Genomic DNA, 16985 nt, shown 5'->3' with positions numbered 1-16985 from the left:
TAGTTAAGTGACTTACTTAAGGTTCATGACAGTAACTGGAAGGTAGAGGGCAAACCCAAACTTACTGATGTTCAACCCCGTGTCATTTTTTGGTGCCCTTAATTTAACAAAGCTTCACAAGAAGTCTTGTTTCTATTTACATTATGGGGATTAAAAATTTTTTTTCATAACGTTTTTATTCAGTTTTGCGAAACAGGGCATGAGCAGGGAAGGGGAAGAGAAAGAGGGAGACACAGAATCAGAAGCAAACTTCTAGGCTTTGAGCTGTCAGCTCAGAACCCGATGTGGGGCTCGAACTCACGAATCCTGAGATCATGACCTGAGCTGAAGTCGGACGCTTAACCGACTGAGCAACCCAGGCCCCCCTCTATTATGTGGATATAAAATGACAAACTCTTTCATCAGTTGTATTATAAAGGATGCTTCATCGTCATTATCATCGTCATCACTCCCAAACTGCCTATGCAGAACTCCCTTCAACTCCTGGGAAAATGGTTAAAACATTCTTTAATACACCACAGAAACTTTATTCCATACCAACATGCTGTCCATTTTGCTTTCCCAGAGCCCCAGAATTATATTTCATTATGAGCCTCAATTCAATCACCATTTCCTTATCAAGGGCCATGTCAACTCCTTTGAATAAGTTGAGTGAGGCTTAGATTGCCAAACCTTTCACTTTATAATTGTATGTTTTCATCAGCTTTCTCTAACTGGCTTCTTAATCTAGCTACTTCCTATGGACTTGACTGCCTATTCTTACCATATGCCCTTCCTTACTGATTTAATCTGGATCAAATCTAAGAATCCTTCTCAAATGTGACTCTGAGTATACTATCTCCACTTGTTCAACACTGTCTTCAATCCTGGCTCCACTCTCTATGATTGAAATGATCACCTGTCAGGCATTCCTTAGTTTGCAAGCTTCTAGCCTGTGAAAATGTCACCCAGCCACTCAGCTATTCCAGATTATGAAATAATTACTTTGTATCAGTTGTGAGTAATGAGGTGTTTTTCTCTCATTGGACATTAAGACCATTTCACAAATGGATTTTGAGATTTCACAGCATAAAGCCCAAAGTCAATATATAGTTGACAGGAGAGAGCATTCATATTAAATTTCTTTATTTATTGAACACAGAGCCTTGGGTTACCACCCCCCCCACCCCCCGCTGCTTACTGAAATTGTTGCCCAATTTACTTATGTGTTCCTTTATACTTTGGCAAGTACACATAGTTTCTGGTTGTTTGTCTGTTTGTTTGCCTTTTATAAATACATATTAAAAAAGAACATTAAAAAATTTTTTTTAATGTTTATTTAAAAAAAATTTTTTTAACGTTTATTTTTGAGACAGAGAGAGACAGAGCATGAACAGGGGAGGGGCAGAGAGAGAGGGAGACACAGAATCTGAAACAGGCTCCAGGCCCTGAGCTGTCAGCACAGAGCCCGACGCGGGGCTCGAACTCACAGGCCGTGAGATCATGACCTGAGCCGAAGTCGGACGCTTAACCGACCAAGCCACCCAGGCACCCCTAATGTTTATTTTTGAGAGACAGAGTCAGAGCATGAGCGGGTGAAGGGCAGAGAGAGAGGGAGACACCTAATCGGAAGCAGACTCCAGGCTGTGCGCTGTCAGCACAGAGCCTGACACGGGGCTCGAACTCACAAACTGTGAGAATCATGACCTGAGCTGTAGTCGGATGCCCAACAGACTGAGCCACCCAGACGCCCCAAGAATAACATCTTACAGTAAAATCAAGGAAAGGCCTAAGGCATCTGAGAGCTTTTTTTCAGTAGCATGAAGGAAAACGGTTGCCAGCAAGAACTGTGGCAAGGTTATCTAAGGTGACAACTGTCTCTACCACTCAGGGGCTCAAGGCCCTTCTGAAGCTTCCTGGTTGTCCAGAACAGCTCCACTCTGCCTCACCATTAGCCTGTGCTGTAGCACTCAACATTTAAAAGTTCATCTTCATTTCTCCTTCCTAGCAGGCAGCTTCAGTTGGAGAAAGTAATTTCACTTTTTTATCTACTCATCCATTCACTTAATCCATAGACCTGTGCTTGATTCTAGGAATGAGAAAAGAATAAAATATGGTTCCTTCAAGCACTTAAGGGACTGATAAACTAGTGATAGAGGAAGTTGCACAAACAAATCAATAAAGAGTTAATAATACTTTGACTTTATTTGAATTATTTGAATTTTTATGAATATACTAATATACTACACCCCACTTGAAATAGACATTTATTTATTTATTTGTTTATTTAACGTTTTTTATTTATTTTTGAGACAGAGAGAGACAGAGCATGAACGGGGGAGGGGCAGAGAGAGAGGGAGACACAGAATTGGAAGCAGGCTTCAGGCTCTGAGCCATCAGCCCAGAGCCCGACGCGACGCGGGGCTCGAACTCACGGACGGCGAGATCGTGACCTGAGCCCAAGTCAGCTGCTTAACCGACTGAGCCACCCAGGCGCCCCGAAATAGACATTTAAAAAAAGAACTAGAGGATGTAAGAAATACACTGTAGTGTGTAAGTTACTTAGAGAGTTATCACTGGAGGTATTTGCATTCTCAAAGAAGCTTATTAAGGCAAATGAACCTCTTATTGTTTTATTTGCTTGTAAAATTTACAGAAGTATGTATATTCCTTCTTCTAACAGGGGTTAGTAATTTGCGGGCGGTGAGTGCTGCTGATTCAGGTCCTACTCAGGTCCATGTTATCTGCTCTTGAGGTCATATTCTCAAACAGGAGCTACGGGATGAGACAGCAAAAAGTTTACTTCCCTTGCTTACCTACAGCCCTATAATTTGCTTCCAGAGGGCTTCCTTAGTTGCTTTCATCATCACTTTCAATATCAGAGATCACAAAAGCCGATTAATCAAGGGCCCTGGAAATGATGCAGAAAAGTCTATAGCGTAAAAATAGTACATAGCATTTATTTAGGGTTTATTAGGAGCTGATTTCTTAAAATGTTTCCAGTTTGATCTTCACAACCTCTCTATGAAATAGGTATTGATAAATCTCAGGTGTATCCAAAGGAAGCCTCTGTGTCAGGTTATGATATTTTCAGGTCTATTTCTTATGTCTTTAGGTTCGTCTTGGCACCAAACATAAGGCGGTTCAACATCAGGCCCTTGCCCTAAACAGCTCCCAGTGCCAAGAACTGGCAAATTATTACTTTGGTTTCAATGGATGGTCAAAAAGGATCATCAAGGTAAACTTTATAGATTTTCTCTGACTAATTAGAATCATTTCAACACTGAAATTCTGGACTTCAGAGAGGAGAAAACTGGGTTGTGGGGAGATGTGAGAGGCCTCTAACTGGAAGTACCTGAGCCTGCCACCAAGAATTCATAATAATCTCAGTAACTTGGGTGGTGGTGTCCATAATCTTCTCCAGTATTTGTATGGTGTATAATAAAAACCAATTGTCTTTATCCGTTTCTAAGTCTTACTTGATTTTGAAGCTATAGGATACCTCCATTGTGGGCTGGGATTGCTGGAGTTTAGTTTGCATTTTTTTTTCTTTTTTTTAGAGAGAGAAGCAGATTGAAAGCGGGGGAGGGGCAGAAAGAGAGGGAGAGACAGAATCGGAAGCAGGCTCCAAGCTCTGAGCTGTCAGCACAGAGCTCGACGCGGGTCCCAAACCCATGAACAGTGAGATCACGACATGAGCCGAAGTCGGAAGTTTAACCAACTGAGCCACCAGGCGCCGCTGGTTTTGTTTTTAATAACAAAACATCTTGAAGCTTACATTCAGATCCAAGGAAGGACCTTCCATTTAAAATCCTAACAGCTCGGGGCGCCTGGTTGGCTCAGTCGGTTGAGCGTCCGACTTAGGCTCAGGTCATGATCTCACGGTCTGTGAGTTCGAGCCCCACGTGGGGCTCTGTGCCGGCCACTCAGAGCCTGGAGCCTGTTTCGGATTCTGTGTCTCCCTCTCTCTCTGCCCCTCCACTGCTCATGCTCGCTCTCTCTCGCTCTCTCTCTCTGTGTCAAAAATAAATAAACATAAAAAAAAATAATAATAAAATCCTAACAGCTTCAGGATCTTTCTGACCTTGAAGAAAGGGCAAATGAAGATACTGTGCCACCACTTCAGAAGCAGAGCCTGAAATTCTTCTGTGCTTTAGAGGTGGTGTTGCCATCCTATGAGTGCCGGAGTCCCGGAGCTGGCATGGCCGAGGAGCCTTTGGATAACCTGGAGGAAGGTCCGTTTACAGTGGAGGTGGGGGTGGGGGTGGAGGGGAGGCAGAATCCCTCTTTCTCTCTAAAAACTCATCTTTTCAGATACATCATCCAGCCCTCCCCCTTGCTAAGCTCCTAAAGCCCTAGGCAGAGTTTTTCTGGCCTACGGTACAGGCTTTTATCTCAGGCAATACCTGAAAGAACCTTTAACTTTAAAATTCTAAAGCTGACTTTCTGCCAAGAAGTTTAGGAGGAGGGAAGTAATGTTTTTCCCATTTTTGGTTAAGAATTCGCCTTGTGCTAAAATAGTCCTTCAAATACATATCTCTTGCAGCCTGCAGTTATCCCAGCAAAGTAATCATCTAAAGATTTAAATAAACTCTTGTGTAAATGTTGAGTCCTTTGCCTCCTATCAAAGGGCTGGAGTGTAAAGAGTCAAATACAGATGCCTAGAAAAGGTATTCCCATTGGTACTGTGTTTTCTCCCAGTGCCTACAGCACTTAGGCTTAGGGTTTTCCGGGAGGGGCAGGGCTGTTAGCAAGGCTAAGGGAGTAAGGCTCCCTTGGGTGATGCCCAGGAAGAGACCAGGCGGTCATGGGCAGTACCACCGAACCTTTCTCCCCATGTGACTCCAGCCCTTGATGCACAGGAGAGTAGGGTCTGCAGTAGGGTCTGAAACTATAGTTTCCGCCTGTCCATTTGAAGTCTACGAGCGATGTGAGATCTGTGCCACTTTCCTTGGCTTGAGTCTCCCTTTTGGTACTTCCAAAACTTCTGGAGTAGATCAGGGCAGTCAAAATGTGCCCTGCCAGGATATACCTACAGCAGAGTCATTCAGCCTTGGGTTGTGCCTGCCCTTACTTGCTAAGATAATGAACGACGAATCATGGATGTATTTTCACCTTTACACATATAACCCCCAAATCAGTTATCATTCAGATAGGCATGTTAAATCCATTTGTTTTGGTTGGATGCAGGGCCACTATCATTTCTTATGAAAAGGCGGACAATCCAGAAGCTTGCTATTCAGAAGGCTGTGTCAGATGCATTCCAGAAACTGTTGATTGTGATTTTAGGTAAGACTTACTTGATTGTCCTTGCAGTATATCAGTTTCAACGAGCAAATAAACTCATTCTGAAAAGTTAATTGGATGAAAACACTTCATATTCTTTTGTTCACCAAATGCTTTCAAAGCAGTAGTCTCAAACTTGTTCTTTGTGGCATTTGTGAGAAAAATGACCACAAATATTTTTGTCCCCGGTATATAGATATACAGTGATTTACCTCTGTCCACACAGAAAGTGTTTGACCCAGTCTTCTTTCTTGATTGTTTGCTCATAACACAGAATACTCTTGTGAGTATAAGCTTTGGGGGCACGTGTGTGGCTCAATCAGTTAAGCGTCCAATTGTTGATTTCAGCTCAGGTCGTGATCTCACGATTTGTGAGATTGAGCCCCATGTCGGGCTCTGTGCTGACAGCGTGGAGCTTGCTTGGGATTCTTCCCTACCTCTCTCTCTGCCTCTCCCTGACTCTCACATGCCATGTGCTCTCTCTCTCTCAAAATAAATAATAATAAAAAAAAAAAAACTTTGAAGCTTTGGACGTCTTGGTGTTGAATCTTAGCTCTGTCTCCTAGATTTCTTATGCAATTTTAGGTTTTATAGTCAGATTTGAAGTATTTAATCTCTCTAAGCTGCAATTTCTCTATCTGCCAAGTAAAGGTAATAATTCAACTTACCTCATGGGGGATGAATTGTAAGAGCAAATGAGATGATGGAAAAGTTTAAAACTATCCCTGAAACATGGTAAGCAGAGAAAATATGTTAACTTGTTATCATCGTCTTCCTGTTGGAGAATTTATTAGATTATGTTTTTGGAATCAATTCAGCTTCAGTTTTTGTTTTTGGCACTGACCTATTGGGTGAATATGATTCTTGTATTAGGGTCAGCTATATTCTTGTGAACCTTGAAAGTGGTCGGGCTATTGAATAGCATCGATTGTGTTCTCTATTGCGTTCTACAATGGTGTGAATGTTACAGGCTGTGCTCCAAGGGAATTTTATAATTAGTAATGGGTCCCCAAACAATCGCCCCCCCCAACCCGCCCTCGCCGCTTCACAGTCTTGCAGGCTTAGAGACTAAGAAAGCCTAGCTAAGTTTCAGAGGCCTTATTTGCCCATAAGAGTTGACCCTGGATTGGTCTCAGGCTTCCAGCCTGGACAGCTCTTGCAGTGAACGTTGACTTCCCTGGTCATCAGGTAGAATCTCCATTAGCTGTCAATTCTGAGTAACAACCTTTAAGAACCAAACTAAACCTTTGGGTTGCTGACCTCTCCCTAACATGCTCTGGTATCCCTTGTACACGATCAAAATGTTGTAGCTGTACTTTGCCTTAAGGGGAATTGTATTGTCTATAAGGGACATGGGCCAGTTTCTGCCAATAAACTGTCCAAGCGCATTCTCTCCCTCCCCCTCCCCCTCCCCCTCTCTCCAAAGCATTGTTCATTGTATCTGGTGGGATTTTGTTTCCGGGGAGTAGATACTGGCCTTGTTTCTAATATGAAGTATCAGCTATAGTCCATGGTCTCTATTCCAGAACTCACACTGACCTCTACCTAATGCCTTACTGTCTAGTCATCTGATTTTGAACAGTGTTGTTTCCATAGTTTTAATTTCCTGTGTCATTATTCCTTAGTTCCTATCTCTTAAGATGATAGCGTTTTTGAACCACACAGTCGTTAACTTCATGTGTATTTTTTCACACATAGTTATGATTAAAAACTGAAGTGTGACATGAGAAAACTTCTAGGAAAATGCTTTTATTTTCTGCTTTTATAAATAAAAAGAATGTCTAGTTATTGGGTGCTATCATTGTATACAGCTAGTTTTAGAACAAGGAAAATTCTGAAGTGATCTTGTTAACTTTATTGATTTTTTAAATGTTTCTTTTTGAGAGAGTAAGCAGGGGAGAGGCAGGGAGAGGGGGACAGAGGATCTGAAGTGTGCTCTGGTGCTTACAGCAGAGACCCCGGTATGGGGCTTGAACTCATGAACCATGAAATCATGACCTAAGCTGAAGTCAGACGCTTAACTGACTGAGCCATCCAGGCACCCTCTTTTTTTTTTTTTTTTTTCCCAATCCTTATTCACTTTATTTCAGAAAGTGGTAAAATAGCTGTGGAATACAGACCCTGTGAAGAGATCACAGATGCCAGTACTGAAGACGAGCTACAGGATTTAATTCAAGTATGTGGAGATTAAAGTTCAGGGGTGACATAGCCACTGTAGCCACAATGTAAAGCAACCAGCAGAATTTGGAAGACTTTGGCATTAGCTCTATCATCCTTTGGGAAATGTGAAACTCAGAAACTGCTTTTGACTGCAGGGGATTTCTGGGGCTTTTCCTGAAGTCCTGACCCTTGGCTCTGACCCCTTATTTGAAATTTGGAGAGCAAATTTCATCAGAGCACTCCCACAGTTGTGGACATAGGAGAGGACACAAGCCTTTTAGAGCTCCCCTCAAACAGAATCTCAAGGATTTGGGAACAGAGTAACTATGGCCTTAAATGTGATTATACTACAGCGTTTGAAACCATTATGCCATTCAAATAGGATGTGTCACCCAGATGTCGGCATCTCATATATATCTTGCATGAATATCTTGCTGAAGAACTTTTCTGTAAATCACTCACATGGATGTCCTGAATTAGGGATTAAGTTGCCAAAATAATTTCTAAAAGAAAATACTAATGTGCCACATACAGAATGTTAAAAAAAAAAAAAAAAAAAAAAAAAAAAAAAGGAGCAAAAATGTGTTTCATGTCATTGAGAGCTTAATTTGGGGCTAGATTTGTGAATTTTTTTTTTTAGATTTTTTTTTAATGTTTGCTTATTTTTGAGAGTGAGAAAGAGCGTGAGCTGGGGAGGGGCAGAGAGAGAGGGAGACGCAGAATCTGAAGCAGGCTCCAGGCTCGGAGCTGTCAGCACAGAGCCCGATGCGGGGCTCCAACCCATGAACCACGAGATTATGACCCTCTCTGCCACTCCTCCACTCGCACTCTATGTCTCTGTCTCTTGCTCTCTCCAAAATAAACATTAAAAAAAAATTTTTAAAACAACAATAAGCACTTATTCCTCAAAAAACATCTTTTTTAATGTTTATTTTGAAGAGAGAACAAGCGAGAGAGTACAAGCAGGGGAGGGGCAGAGAGGGAGACATAGGATCTGAAGCAGGCTCCAGGCTCTGAGCTGTCAGCACAGAGCCCAATGCGGGCCCGAAGCCATGAATGGTGAGACCATGACCTGAGCCAAAGTCAGAGGCTCAACCAACTGAGCCACCCAGGCGCCCCATTCCTCAAAAGGGACGGGGGGAGTGGTGGCCTTTGCAGGGTGGAGGGAGGCCTGGGCCCCAAGTGATTCTGGGAAAAGGGCCCGCTCTGGTGGTGCGGAGCCCATCTCGGGGGAGCTAATAAAGGTGGCGTAAAGAAAGATGTCAATAAATAAAGGGTGGGACGTAGGCGGGGGAGGGGCGCGCAGTTGCTAACAGTGCGCGCGCGCATCACGGGGCTGCCATAATGGTTTGGCTCCCGCTCAGGGCCCAGCGCCAGTACCCCACTCGCCTGGGTCGCTGCGCCCCGGAGCCTCCGCAAGTCATGTCCCGGCTGCGCCTGTTGGCCCCACTGCTTGTCCTTATGTGGCAACCGTTGTGGCTGCTGGTCCAGGCAGCTCAGCCTCCGGAGTGGGCCCTGGACCCTGCCCAGCTGACCTCCGACCCCCTGGAGGCGGCTGAGCCCTGGTCTTTGCGCTCCTCTGATCCCCCACCCGAATCGCCCCAGGCACTTACACCCCCAGCTGAGCTGGGGGGCTTTAATTACCTGGGGTCCTCTGCTCCAGCCCAGATGTTGGCCCCGCCTAAGGAGTTGACGGAGACTTTGGTTCCATTCCTGGACACGGATTCCGTTGGAGAACTACCCCCAGGGCCAGATGAGGATCTGAATGACCAGCTAACCCAGCATCAAAGGCTCCCAGAGGTGGTTCCAATGCCAGTTTGGGATTATTTAATGTTTCCCAGGGTTACAGGTAAGCCTTTAGATGTGGAACTTACCACAACTCCAGGGCCTGATAAAGGTGTTGAATCTTCTACAGCCCAGCAAGAGGCCCCACCTCAGCCTCTTGAACATACTGAGGAAGCAGAACTTTCTCTAACCCAGCGAGAGACCTCGGGTAAGCCTCCAGAGGAGGTTGAGCCTTCAAGTGAGCAGGAGACCCCAGGTCAGCCTTCCGAGCCTCCTGGGGTGATTGATCCTTCTCTAAGGCAGCAGGAGACCCCAGCTCAGCCTTCAGTGCCTCCTGAGGAAGCTAAGCCTTCTCTAAGCAAACAGGAACCCCCAGCTCAGCTTCCAGACCCTTTTGGAGAAGCTGAACTTTCTCCAACCCAGGAGGAGGTCTCAGCTCAGCTTGCAGAGCTCCTTAATGAGGCAGAATCTTCAACCCAGCAGGAGACTCCAGCTCAGTCTCCAGGGGAGATAGAATCTTCTGCAACCCTGCAAGAGCAACCAGCTCAGCCTCCAGAGCTGCCTTCCAGGGAGGTGGAACCTTCTCCAACCCAGCAGGAGCACCCAGCTCAACCTCTATGGCATCATAAGATGACAGTTTCACCTCCAGGTCACTACCGTGATCAACATTTAAACCTGCCCAATGTCAGTTTGAAACCTCCAGATGTGCATCTTACCATGAGTGCAGAACCCACTACAGAGGTGGGACCTTCTCCAGTTCAGCACGAGACTATAGCTCAGCCCTCAGTGCCTCTTAATGTGGAACCTTTTGAAACCCAGCATGAAGCCCCAACTCTGCCTCCACAGTCCCCTGAGGTTGAATCTTTGCCAGTTCAACAGGAGACTCCAACGCAATCTCCAGAATCTACCACACAGGAGAAACTTCCAACACAGCAGGAGACCCCAGTTCAGTATCCAGAATATCCTGGAGAACTTGAACCTTCTACAACCCAGCAGGAGGCCCTAGCTCAGCAATCACAGGCCCCTAAGGAGGGTGAATCATCCTCAACCCAGGAGGAGGCCCCGACTCAGCTTCCAGAGGCCCAGGAAGAGGGTGAACCTTCCCCTCTCCAGGAGGAGGGCCAGGGTCAGCACCCACAGGCCTCCGAGGGGAGTGAACCACCTACAACCCAGGAGGAGTCCCCAGCTCAGCATCCACAGACCCCTGCGGAGGTTGAGCCTTCTTCAACCCAGCAGGAGGCTCCAGCTCAGTATCCTCAGGCATCAGAGGAGGGTGAGCCTTTTCCAACCCAACCAGAGACCCCAACTCAGTATCCAGAGCCCCTTGAGGGGACTGAACCTTCTCCAGCCCAGTCAGAGGCCACAACTCAGCATCCAAATCCCCTTGGGGAAGTTAAACCTGCAACCTATCAGGAGGCCCCAAGTCAGCATCCACAGACCTCTGAGGAAATTAACCCTTCTGCCACTCAACAGGAGCCTTCTGGTGAGGTTGAACCTTCTCCGACCCAACAGGAGGCCCCAGCTCACTCTCCAGAGCATCAGGTGGTGACAGTTTTTCCTCAAGGTCAGAATCAAGCTCAGCTCCTGCCGTTGCCTAATGTCACTGTTAAACCTGTGGATTCCTCAGTTACCACGACCTCAGAATCCACTAATGAGGTTGAAGCTTCTCCACTCCGAGAAGAGGCCTCAGCTCAGTCTGGAGTGTCCCCTGAGCAGTTGGAACCTTCTCCAACCCAGCAGGAGGTCCCACAGCAGCATCCAGCGCCCCCTGAAAATGTTGAATCTTCTCCAGTCCAGCACGAAGTCTCAACTCCACCCGAAGATTTTCCTGAGGAAATTGAACTTTCTCCAAGCCAGCAGGAGAGCTCAGCTCTGCCTCACGTGCCTGTTGCAAGTAGAGAACCTTCTCCAATCCAGCAAGAGGTCCCAGCTCAGCAACCAAAGCCCAATGAGGGGGTCGAGTCTTTTCCAGTTCAGTATGAGCATCCAGCTCAGCCTCCAGGGTCCTCTGCAGATGTTGTAGCTCAGTCTCCAGTACAGCATGAGGTGACATTCTCACCTCCAGGTCCAGGTGAAGCTCAGCATCCAGTGTCGCCTAATATCACAGTTAAACCTGTGGATCTGAGGGTTTTCATAAGTCCCCAGGCAACTGAGGAGGTTAAACCTCTTCCAGAGCAGCAGGATTTCCCTGCTCAATCTCCCCCTGAGCAAGTTGAATTTTCTCCAGCTCAGTCCAAGCGTCTTTCCCAGTCTCCAGAGTCCCCTGAAGATGAGTCTTCTCCAGGCCGACAAGAGGTCCTAGCTCAGACTCCAGACCCTCCTAAGGATGTGGAACCTGCTTCAGGCCAACAGGAGGCCCCAGCTCAGCCTTCAGAGCCTCCTGAGAAGGTGGCACCGTCTCCAGTCCAGCAGGAGACCCTATCTCTACCTCTCGAGCCACTTAAGGAGATAGAACCTTCTCTAACACAACAGGAGGTACAAGCTCAGCCTTCAGAGGCCCCTGAGAAGGTAGAACCATCTCCAATTCTGCAGCAGGCTCCAACTCAACCTCCGGAGCCCTCTAAGGAGGCAGAAACTCCTCCAGCCCAGCAGGAGGCCCCAGTTCAGCCTCCAGAGCCACCTGAGGAGGTTGTAGCACAACCTCCAGTCCATAATGAGGTGACAGTTCCACCTCTAGGACAAGAGCAAGCTCAGCATCCAAACTTGCCCAATGTTACTGTTCAGCCTGCTGACCTGGAGCTTACTGTAACTCCAGAACCTACTGTGGAGGCTGAGCATTCTACAATCATGCAGCAGACTATAGCTCCTCCAGAGGACACTGAGGTGACCCCTCCACATCCAGAGCAGGTCCAGGCTCAGCATCCAAATCTGACTGAAGTCAGAGTTCAGCCTTTAGACCTGGAACTGACCATAACTCCAGAACCCACTACAGAGGTTGAAACTTCAACCACGCAAGAGATCCCAGGTCACCCTTCAGAGCCACCTAAGGAGGTTGTAGTTCAGCCTCCACTGTTTCGGGAGGTGACAGTTCCAACTCCAGGTCTGGATCAAGCTCGTCATCCATTGTCACCTAATGTAACAGTTCAGCCTTTGGACCTAGAGCTTACCATAACTCCAGAACCCACTATGGAGGTTAAAGCTTCTACAGCCCTGAAGAAAACTACAGCTCCTCCAAAGGACCTTGAGGTAACATTTGCACATCTAGAGCAGGTTCAGGTTCAGCATTCAACCTTGAATAAGGCCAAAACTCAACAGACCCCAGATCAGCCTCCAGAGCCGCCTACGGAACTTGTAGCTCAACCTCCAGTATATCAAGAGGCAGCAGTTCCAACACCAGATCAGGATCAAGCTCAGCGTCTGTGGTTGCCGAATGTAACAGTTCAGCCTTTGGACTTGGTGCTTACTGTAACTACAGAACCCCCTACGGATGTTAAACATCCCTCAGCCCTGCAGCAGACTACCGCTCCTCCAGAGGACCTTGAGGTGACATTTCCACATTCAGAGCACATTCAGCATCCAACCGTAACTAAAGTCACAGTTAAACCTTTGGACCCAGGGCTTCCCATAACTCCAGAATCCACTACAGAGACTGAACCTTCTCTAACCATGCAAGAGACCCCAACCCAGCCTCCAGAGCCACCTAAGGAGGTTGTTCAGTATCCATCCCAACAGGAAGTGACAGTTCCTACTCCAAGTAAGGATCAAGTTCAGCAACCAACATTGCCCAGTGTCACAGCTCATCATGTGGACTTGGGGCTTACCATAACTCCAGAACCTACTACAGAGGCTGAACATTCTACACCCATGAAGGAGACTACAGCTCCTCCTCCAAAGGACCTTGAGGTGACACTTGCACATCCAGAGCAGGTTCAGAGTCAGCATCCAAACCTGACTGAAGTCACAGTTCCACCTCTGGACCTGGAACTTACTGTAACTGCAGGATCCAGTGTGGAGACTGAACCTTCTCCAACCACGCGAGACACCCCAACTCAGCCTCCAGAGCCACCTAAGGAGGTTGTAGTTCAATATCCATTCCAGCAGGAAGTGACAGTTCCAACTCCAAGTAAGGATCAAGGTCAGCATCCAGCATCACCCATCATCCCATTTCGTCATGTGGAGCTTACTATAACTCCAGAACCTATTACGGAGGCTGAACATTCGACAACCCTGAAGAAGACTACAACTCCTCCCCCAAAGGACCTTGAGGTGACACTTGCACATCCAGAACAGGTTCAGAGTCAACATCGAAACCTGACTGAAGTCACGGTTCCACCTATGGACCTAGAAATTCCTGTAAGTCAGCAACCAGCGTCATTTGAGACAGGTTTTCCTCCAACAACTCAACATTCTGTGGTGCATTTTGTAAACTATACCTCAGAAAAGGCATACACAACTTTAACTTGGCAACCAGAACAGAATGCCACCACATACCTCAAACTATGTGAGCGTTGTACCTGCAAAGATGAGACACTGTCGTGTGTTGGTCTCAGCCTACAGCAGAGGCTCCGCAGAGTGCCCGTGCCGGAGCCCGACACCTACAACGGCACCTTCACCATCTTGTAAGAATCGCCTTTACTTGTTTGTTCTCTGCCTCCTGCTTGACATGGCAGTCTCTTCCTCAGTGTCGTCCTGGGCCTTCCTCATCTCCCCAACCACGTTGACTGACTTTCTGTTTTTACCTTTTCTTTGTCAACTATCCCTTATCGTCATTTTCCTTTTTACTACTGTTCGCCCTTCTCCCATCTTTTACTTGTAATTGTCCTTATTCTTTTTCCTTATCCAATTTTTAGCCCCATTATTTCATTCCTTAACCTCTACTCTCCCATTTTTGCTCCATCCTCTATAATAGGATACAACAGAGTAGTGAAGAGTAGAGATTCTGGAACTAGATTGCCTGCGTTTGGGCCGAGGTCTGTCATCTATTAGCTTTGTGACTCAGTTTCCTTTTCTGTGAAATGGAAATTATGATAGTTACCATCTCATGGGATTATTGTGAGATCTAGATGAGGTAATACATATGAAGCACTTGGATCAGTGCCTGGCAAAATATGAGTGTTAGCTGCTATTATTTTGATTCCCCAGACCTCATCTTTGACCCCCGGCCTTCCACATACAGTACTCAGTTTGGGCCCAACCCAAGAGTAAGTACGATGGGCGCCACACTAGGATGAAATCGTCTTCAGAACATGAAATGACAGGTGGGAAGAAAGGAAATGGTCATAAAAAGGGAGGTGGCATGTAATTAAGTACTAAAAGAGGTACCATGGGTGTTGGAATTCAGCAGTCTCTGTAATCAGTGGAGTATGGAGGTCAGGGAGAGCTGCATGGATAAGCTAACACTTTAGCTGAGACTTAAAGAGTGGCTCTGATGTGTTAAATAGAGAAAAAATGGGTATAAGTCTAGGCAAAGGCATGGCTGCAGGAATGATCAGGAATTAAGAATTAGGTTAGGGGCGCCTGGGTGGCTCAGTCGGTTGAGCGTCCGACTTCAGCCCAGGTCACGATCTCACAGTTCGTGAGTTCGAGCCCCGCGTCAGGCTCTGGGCTGATGGCTCAGAGCCTGGAGCCTGCTTCCGATTCTGTGTCTCCCTCTCTCTCTGCCCCTCCCCCATTCATGCTCTGTCTCTCTCTGTCTCAAAAATAAATAAACATAAAAAAAAAAAAAGAATTAGGTTAAGCAGTTAAAGATCCAATTACGAGAAACCTTGACTATCAGCTAGAGAGGTTTGAACGTTACATTCTGAGTTCTAGAGAGCCACTGAAAGTTTTCAAGCATGAGATACAGACCATTAAAACGAGGATTATTTTCAGTTCCCCATATAGGGCGATCTGGAGAGGAGAGCTTGATCCAGCGAGACCAGATAGAATGTTCTAACAAAACCTAGGAGTAAAGTAACAAGGGGCCGAATCAGAGTGGCTGAAAAGAGTAGAAAGAAAAGCCTTAAGAGCACTGCAAAGGAGGAAGTGACAAGATAGACTAACTGATGACAGTCGCGGGTGGGGTGTGCACGGGAAAGAGAAAACTCAGATATTACTCTGAAACTTCTGTCCCAGATAAGGAGAATGATGGAAGTTGAGGCATCTTTTACCAGGGAACATAGAGCAACCAGAAGGCTTCAGGTTGACTGGAAATGTCCACCAGGCACATGGGCAGATGGGTATCTGTTTTGAATTTATTCCTGACTCCCCTGAAAAAAATGTGTATATAAACTGACCAGGTAAGCTGTTGCTGAGGGAAGAGGACAAAACTACAGGTAAAGGTTCAAAGTCATACACAGAGTTAGCGGTTGAAACTGAACCTCAGGCGTTTAATAGCTTCTTTTAAACATGTGTAATTCATGGATACTTTTTTTTTGTTTTGAATGTCACAGGTATAGAGGATAAAACGTGAAAATCCCACCCCACCCTCCCTACCACTCATAAGATAACTCCTGTCACCTTTTTGGTGTGTGTCCTTCCTTCCCATCTCTTTCCTTTGCATTTTTTCCTAATTTCCTAATGGGGGGATACTTTTTAATTCCTTGCCCAGTGATTTGTTGCTTTTCCCTATGCAATATGTCTAAGAAATCTTTCCATGTTAGTTATTCTAATTTCTAACTTCCCTTCTCCTTCTAACACCTAGAGAGGTTTCAGTAGAGGGCTTCTTTACATTTGTTTGCTGATAATGGTAAATTTTTTACCATTTTTTTCGTTGAATTCTTATTTTCTCATTGATTTGTGGAAGGAACCATTTTAGACACATAAGTGATTGGTGGGAAAAAAATACTTACCTCCAGAGTAATTAACAGGCGTTATCTACCCAAGGAATGGAACAAATAGGAAGTTCAGGTTCTAAGGAGCTGCCTTGTTTGTGCCAGTGTCCCCACGCTAGCTCTTTATTAATTGCACCACCTGGGATGCTGATAGCTGCGGAAAGTAGAAAGTTGGCATTTACTGCATTGGAATATTCCCCACAAGGTTGCCAGTGATTCTCTTATTTATTCCGTTCATTCCTTTCCTACCTATTCAAGGATCTGAACTGTGTTTCTTCACAGAAATTTCCAAGGAAACTCTATTTCTTACATTGATGAAAATGTATGGAAGGGATACCGTTGGGCTGAGAAACTGTGAGTATATTCTCTCCAAATACGAATACAAAAAAAAAACAAAAAAAACTAACTGCATTCTAAGGTCCTTCTTGGTCCAGAACTTTGAAGTCAGTAGCTCTGAGGAAAGGTGTTTCCCCTTCCATATCCCAACTCAACCTCTACCGATTGCAATTCTGTGTTAATTTTTTTTTTAACGTTTATTTATTTTTGAAACAGAGAGAGACAGAGCATGAACGGGGGAGGGTCAGAGAGAGGGAGACACAGAATCTGAAACAGGCTCCACGCTCTGAGCTGTCAGCACAGAGTCCGACGCAGGGCTCGAACTCACGGACCGCGAGATCATGACCTGAGCTGAAGTCGGCCGCTTAACCGACTGAGCCACCCAGGTGCCCCATCTGTGTTTATTTTAAAAATTAAATTTGGCAGGTTCCCTTTAAAATTAGAATCAATTTCAACTTATTTTCCATTATACAAGCAATACATGATTATAGTCTCAATATATAAAAATGAAATAACAGGGGGGCCTGGGGGGCTTATTCGGTTAAGTGTCCAACTTCGGCTCAGGTCATAATCTCAACGGTTCGTGGGTAAAAGCCCCACGTTGGGCTCTGTGTTGACAGCTCAGAGCCTGGAGCCTGCTTCGGATTCTGTCTCCCTCTCTCTCTGCCCCTCTCCTGCTCATTCATT

General features: G+C 45.9%; 1 protein-coding gene across 33 annotated transcripts in view; it reads left to right on the top strand.

Annotated features, from left to right (window-relative positions):
* The window catches only part of LOC124522169 (RAD52 motif-containing protein 1-like), a 57853-nt gene that overhangs the window by 1149 nt on the left and 39719 nt on the right, over positions 1-16985 (top strand). For 13 of the 33 annotated variants that reach the window (XR_006964681.1, XR_006964679.1, XR_006964680.1 and 10 more), the window contains exons 3-7: positions 3095-3217; positions 4046-4214; positions 5170-5268; positions 9089-13769; positions 16245-16316. Coding sequence is in view for 23 of the 33 variants with exons in the window: in XM_047093434.1 (XP_046949390.1) it covers positions 3095-3217; positions 4046-4214; positions 5170-5268; positions 9089-13769; positions 16245-16316 (5144 nt within the window). In the remaining 10 variants the exon portion in view is untranslated. Of the gene's footprint in view, positions 1-3094; positions 3218-4045; positions 4215-5169; positions 5269-7355; positions 7442-9088; positions 13770-16244; positions 16317-16985 lie in introns of those variants that run through there. The other 20 variants (XR_006964688.1, XR_006964687.1, XM_047093442.1 and 17 more) reach the window with 8 other exon arrangements.

The sequence above is a fragment of the Lynx rufus genome, unplaced genomic scaffold (genome assembly GCF_022079265.1).
Source record: "Lynx rufus isolate CCGP_SWC_20201006 ecotype Redwood Valley unplaced genomic scaffold, mLynRuf1.p SCAF_34, whole genome shotgun sequence".
NCBI lineage: Eukaryota > Metazoa > Chordata > Mammalia > Carnivora > Felidae > Lynx > Lynx rufus.
The sequence above is the reverse complement of the archived record's forward strand: the minus strand, read 5'-3'. Positions and strand labels throughout refer to the sequence as shown.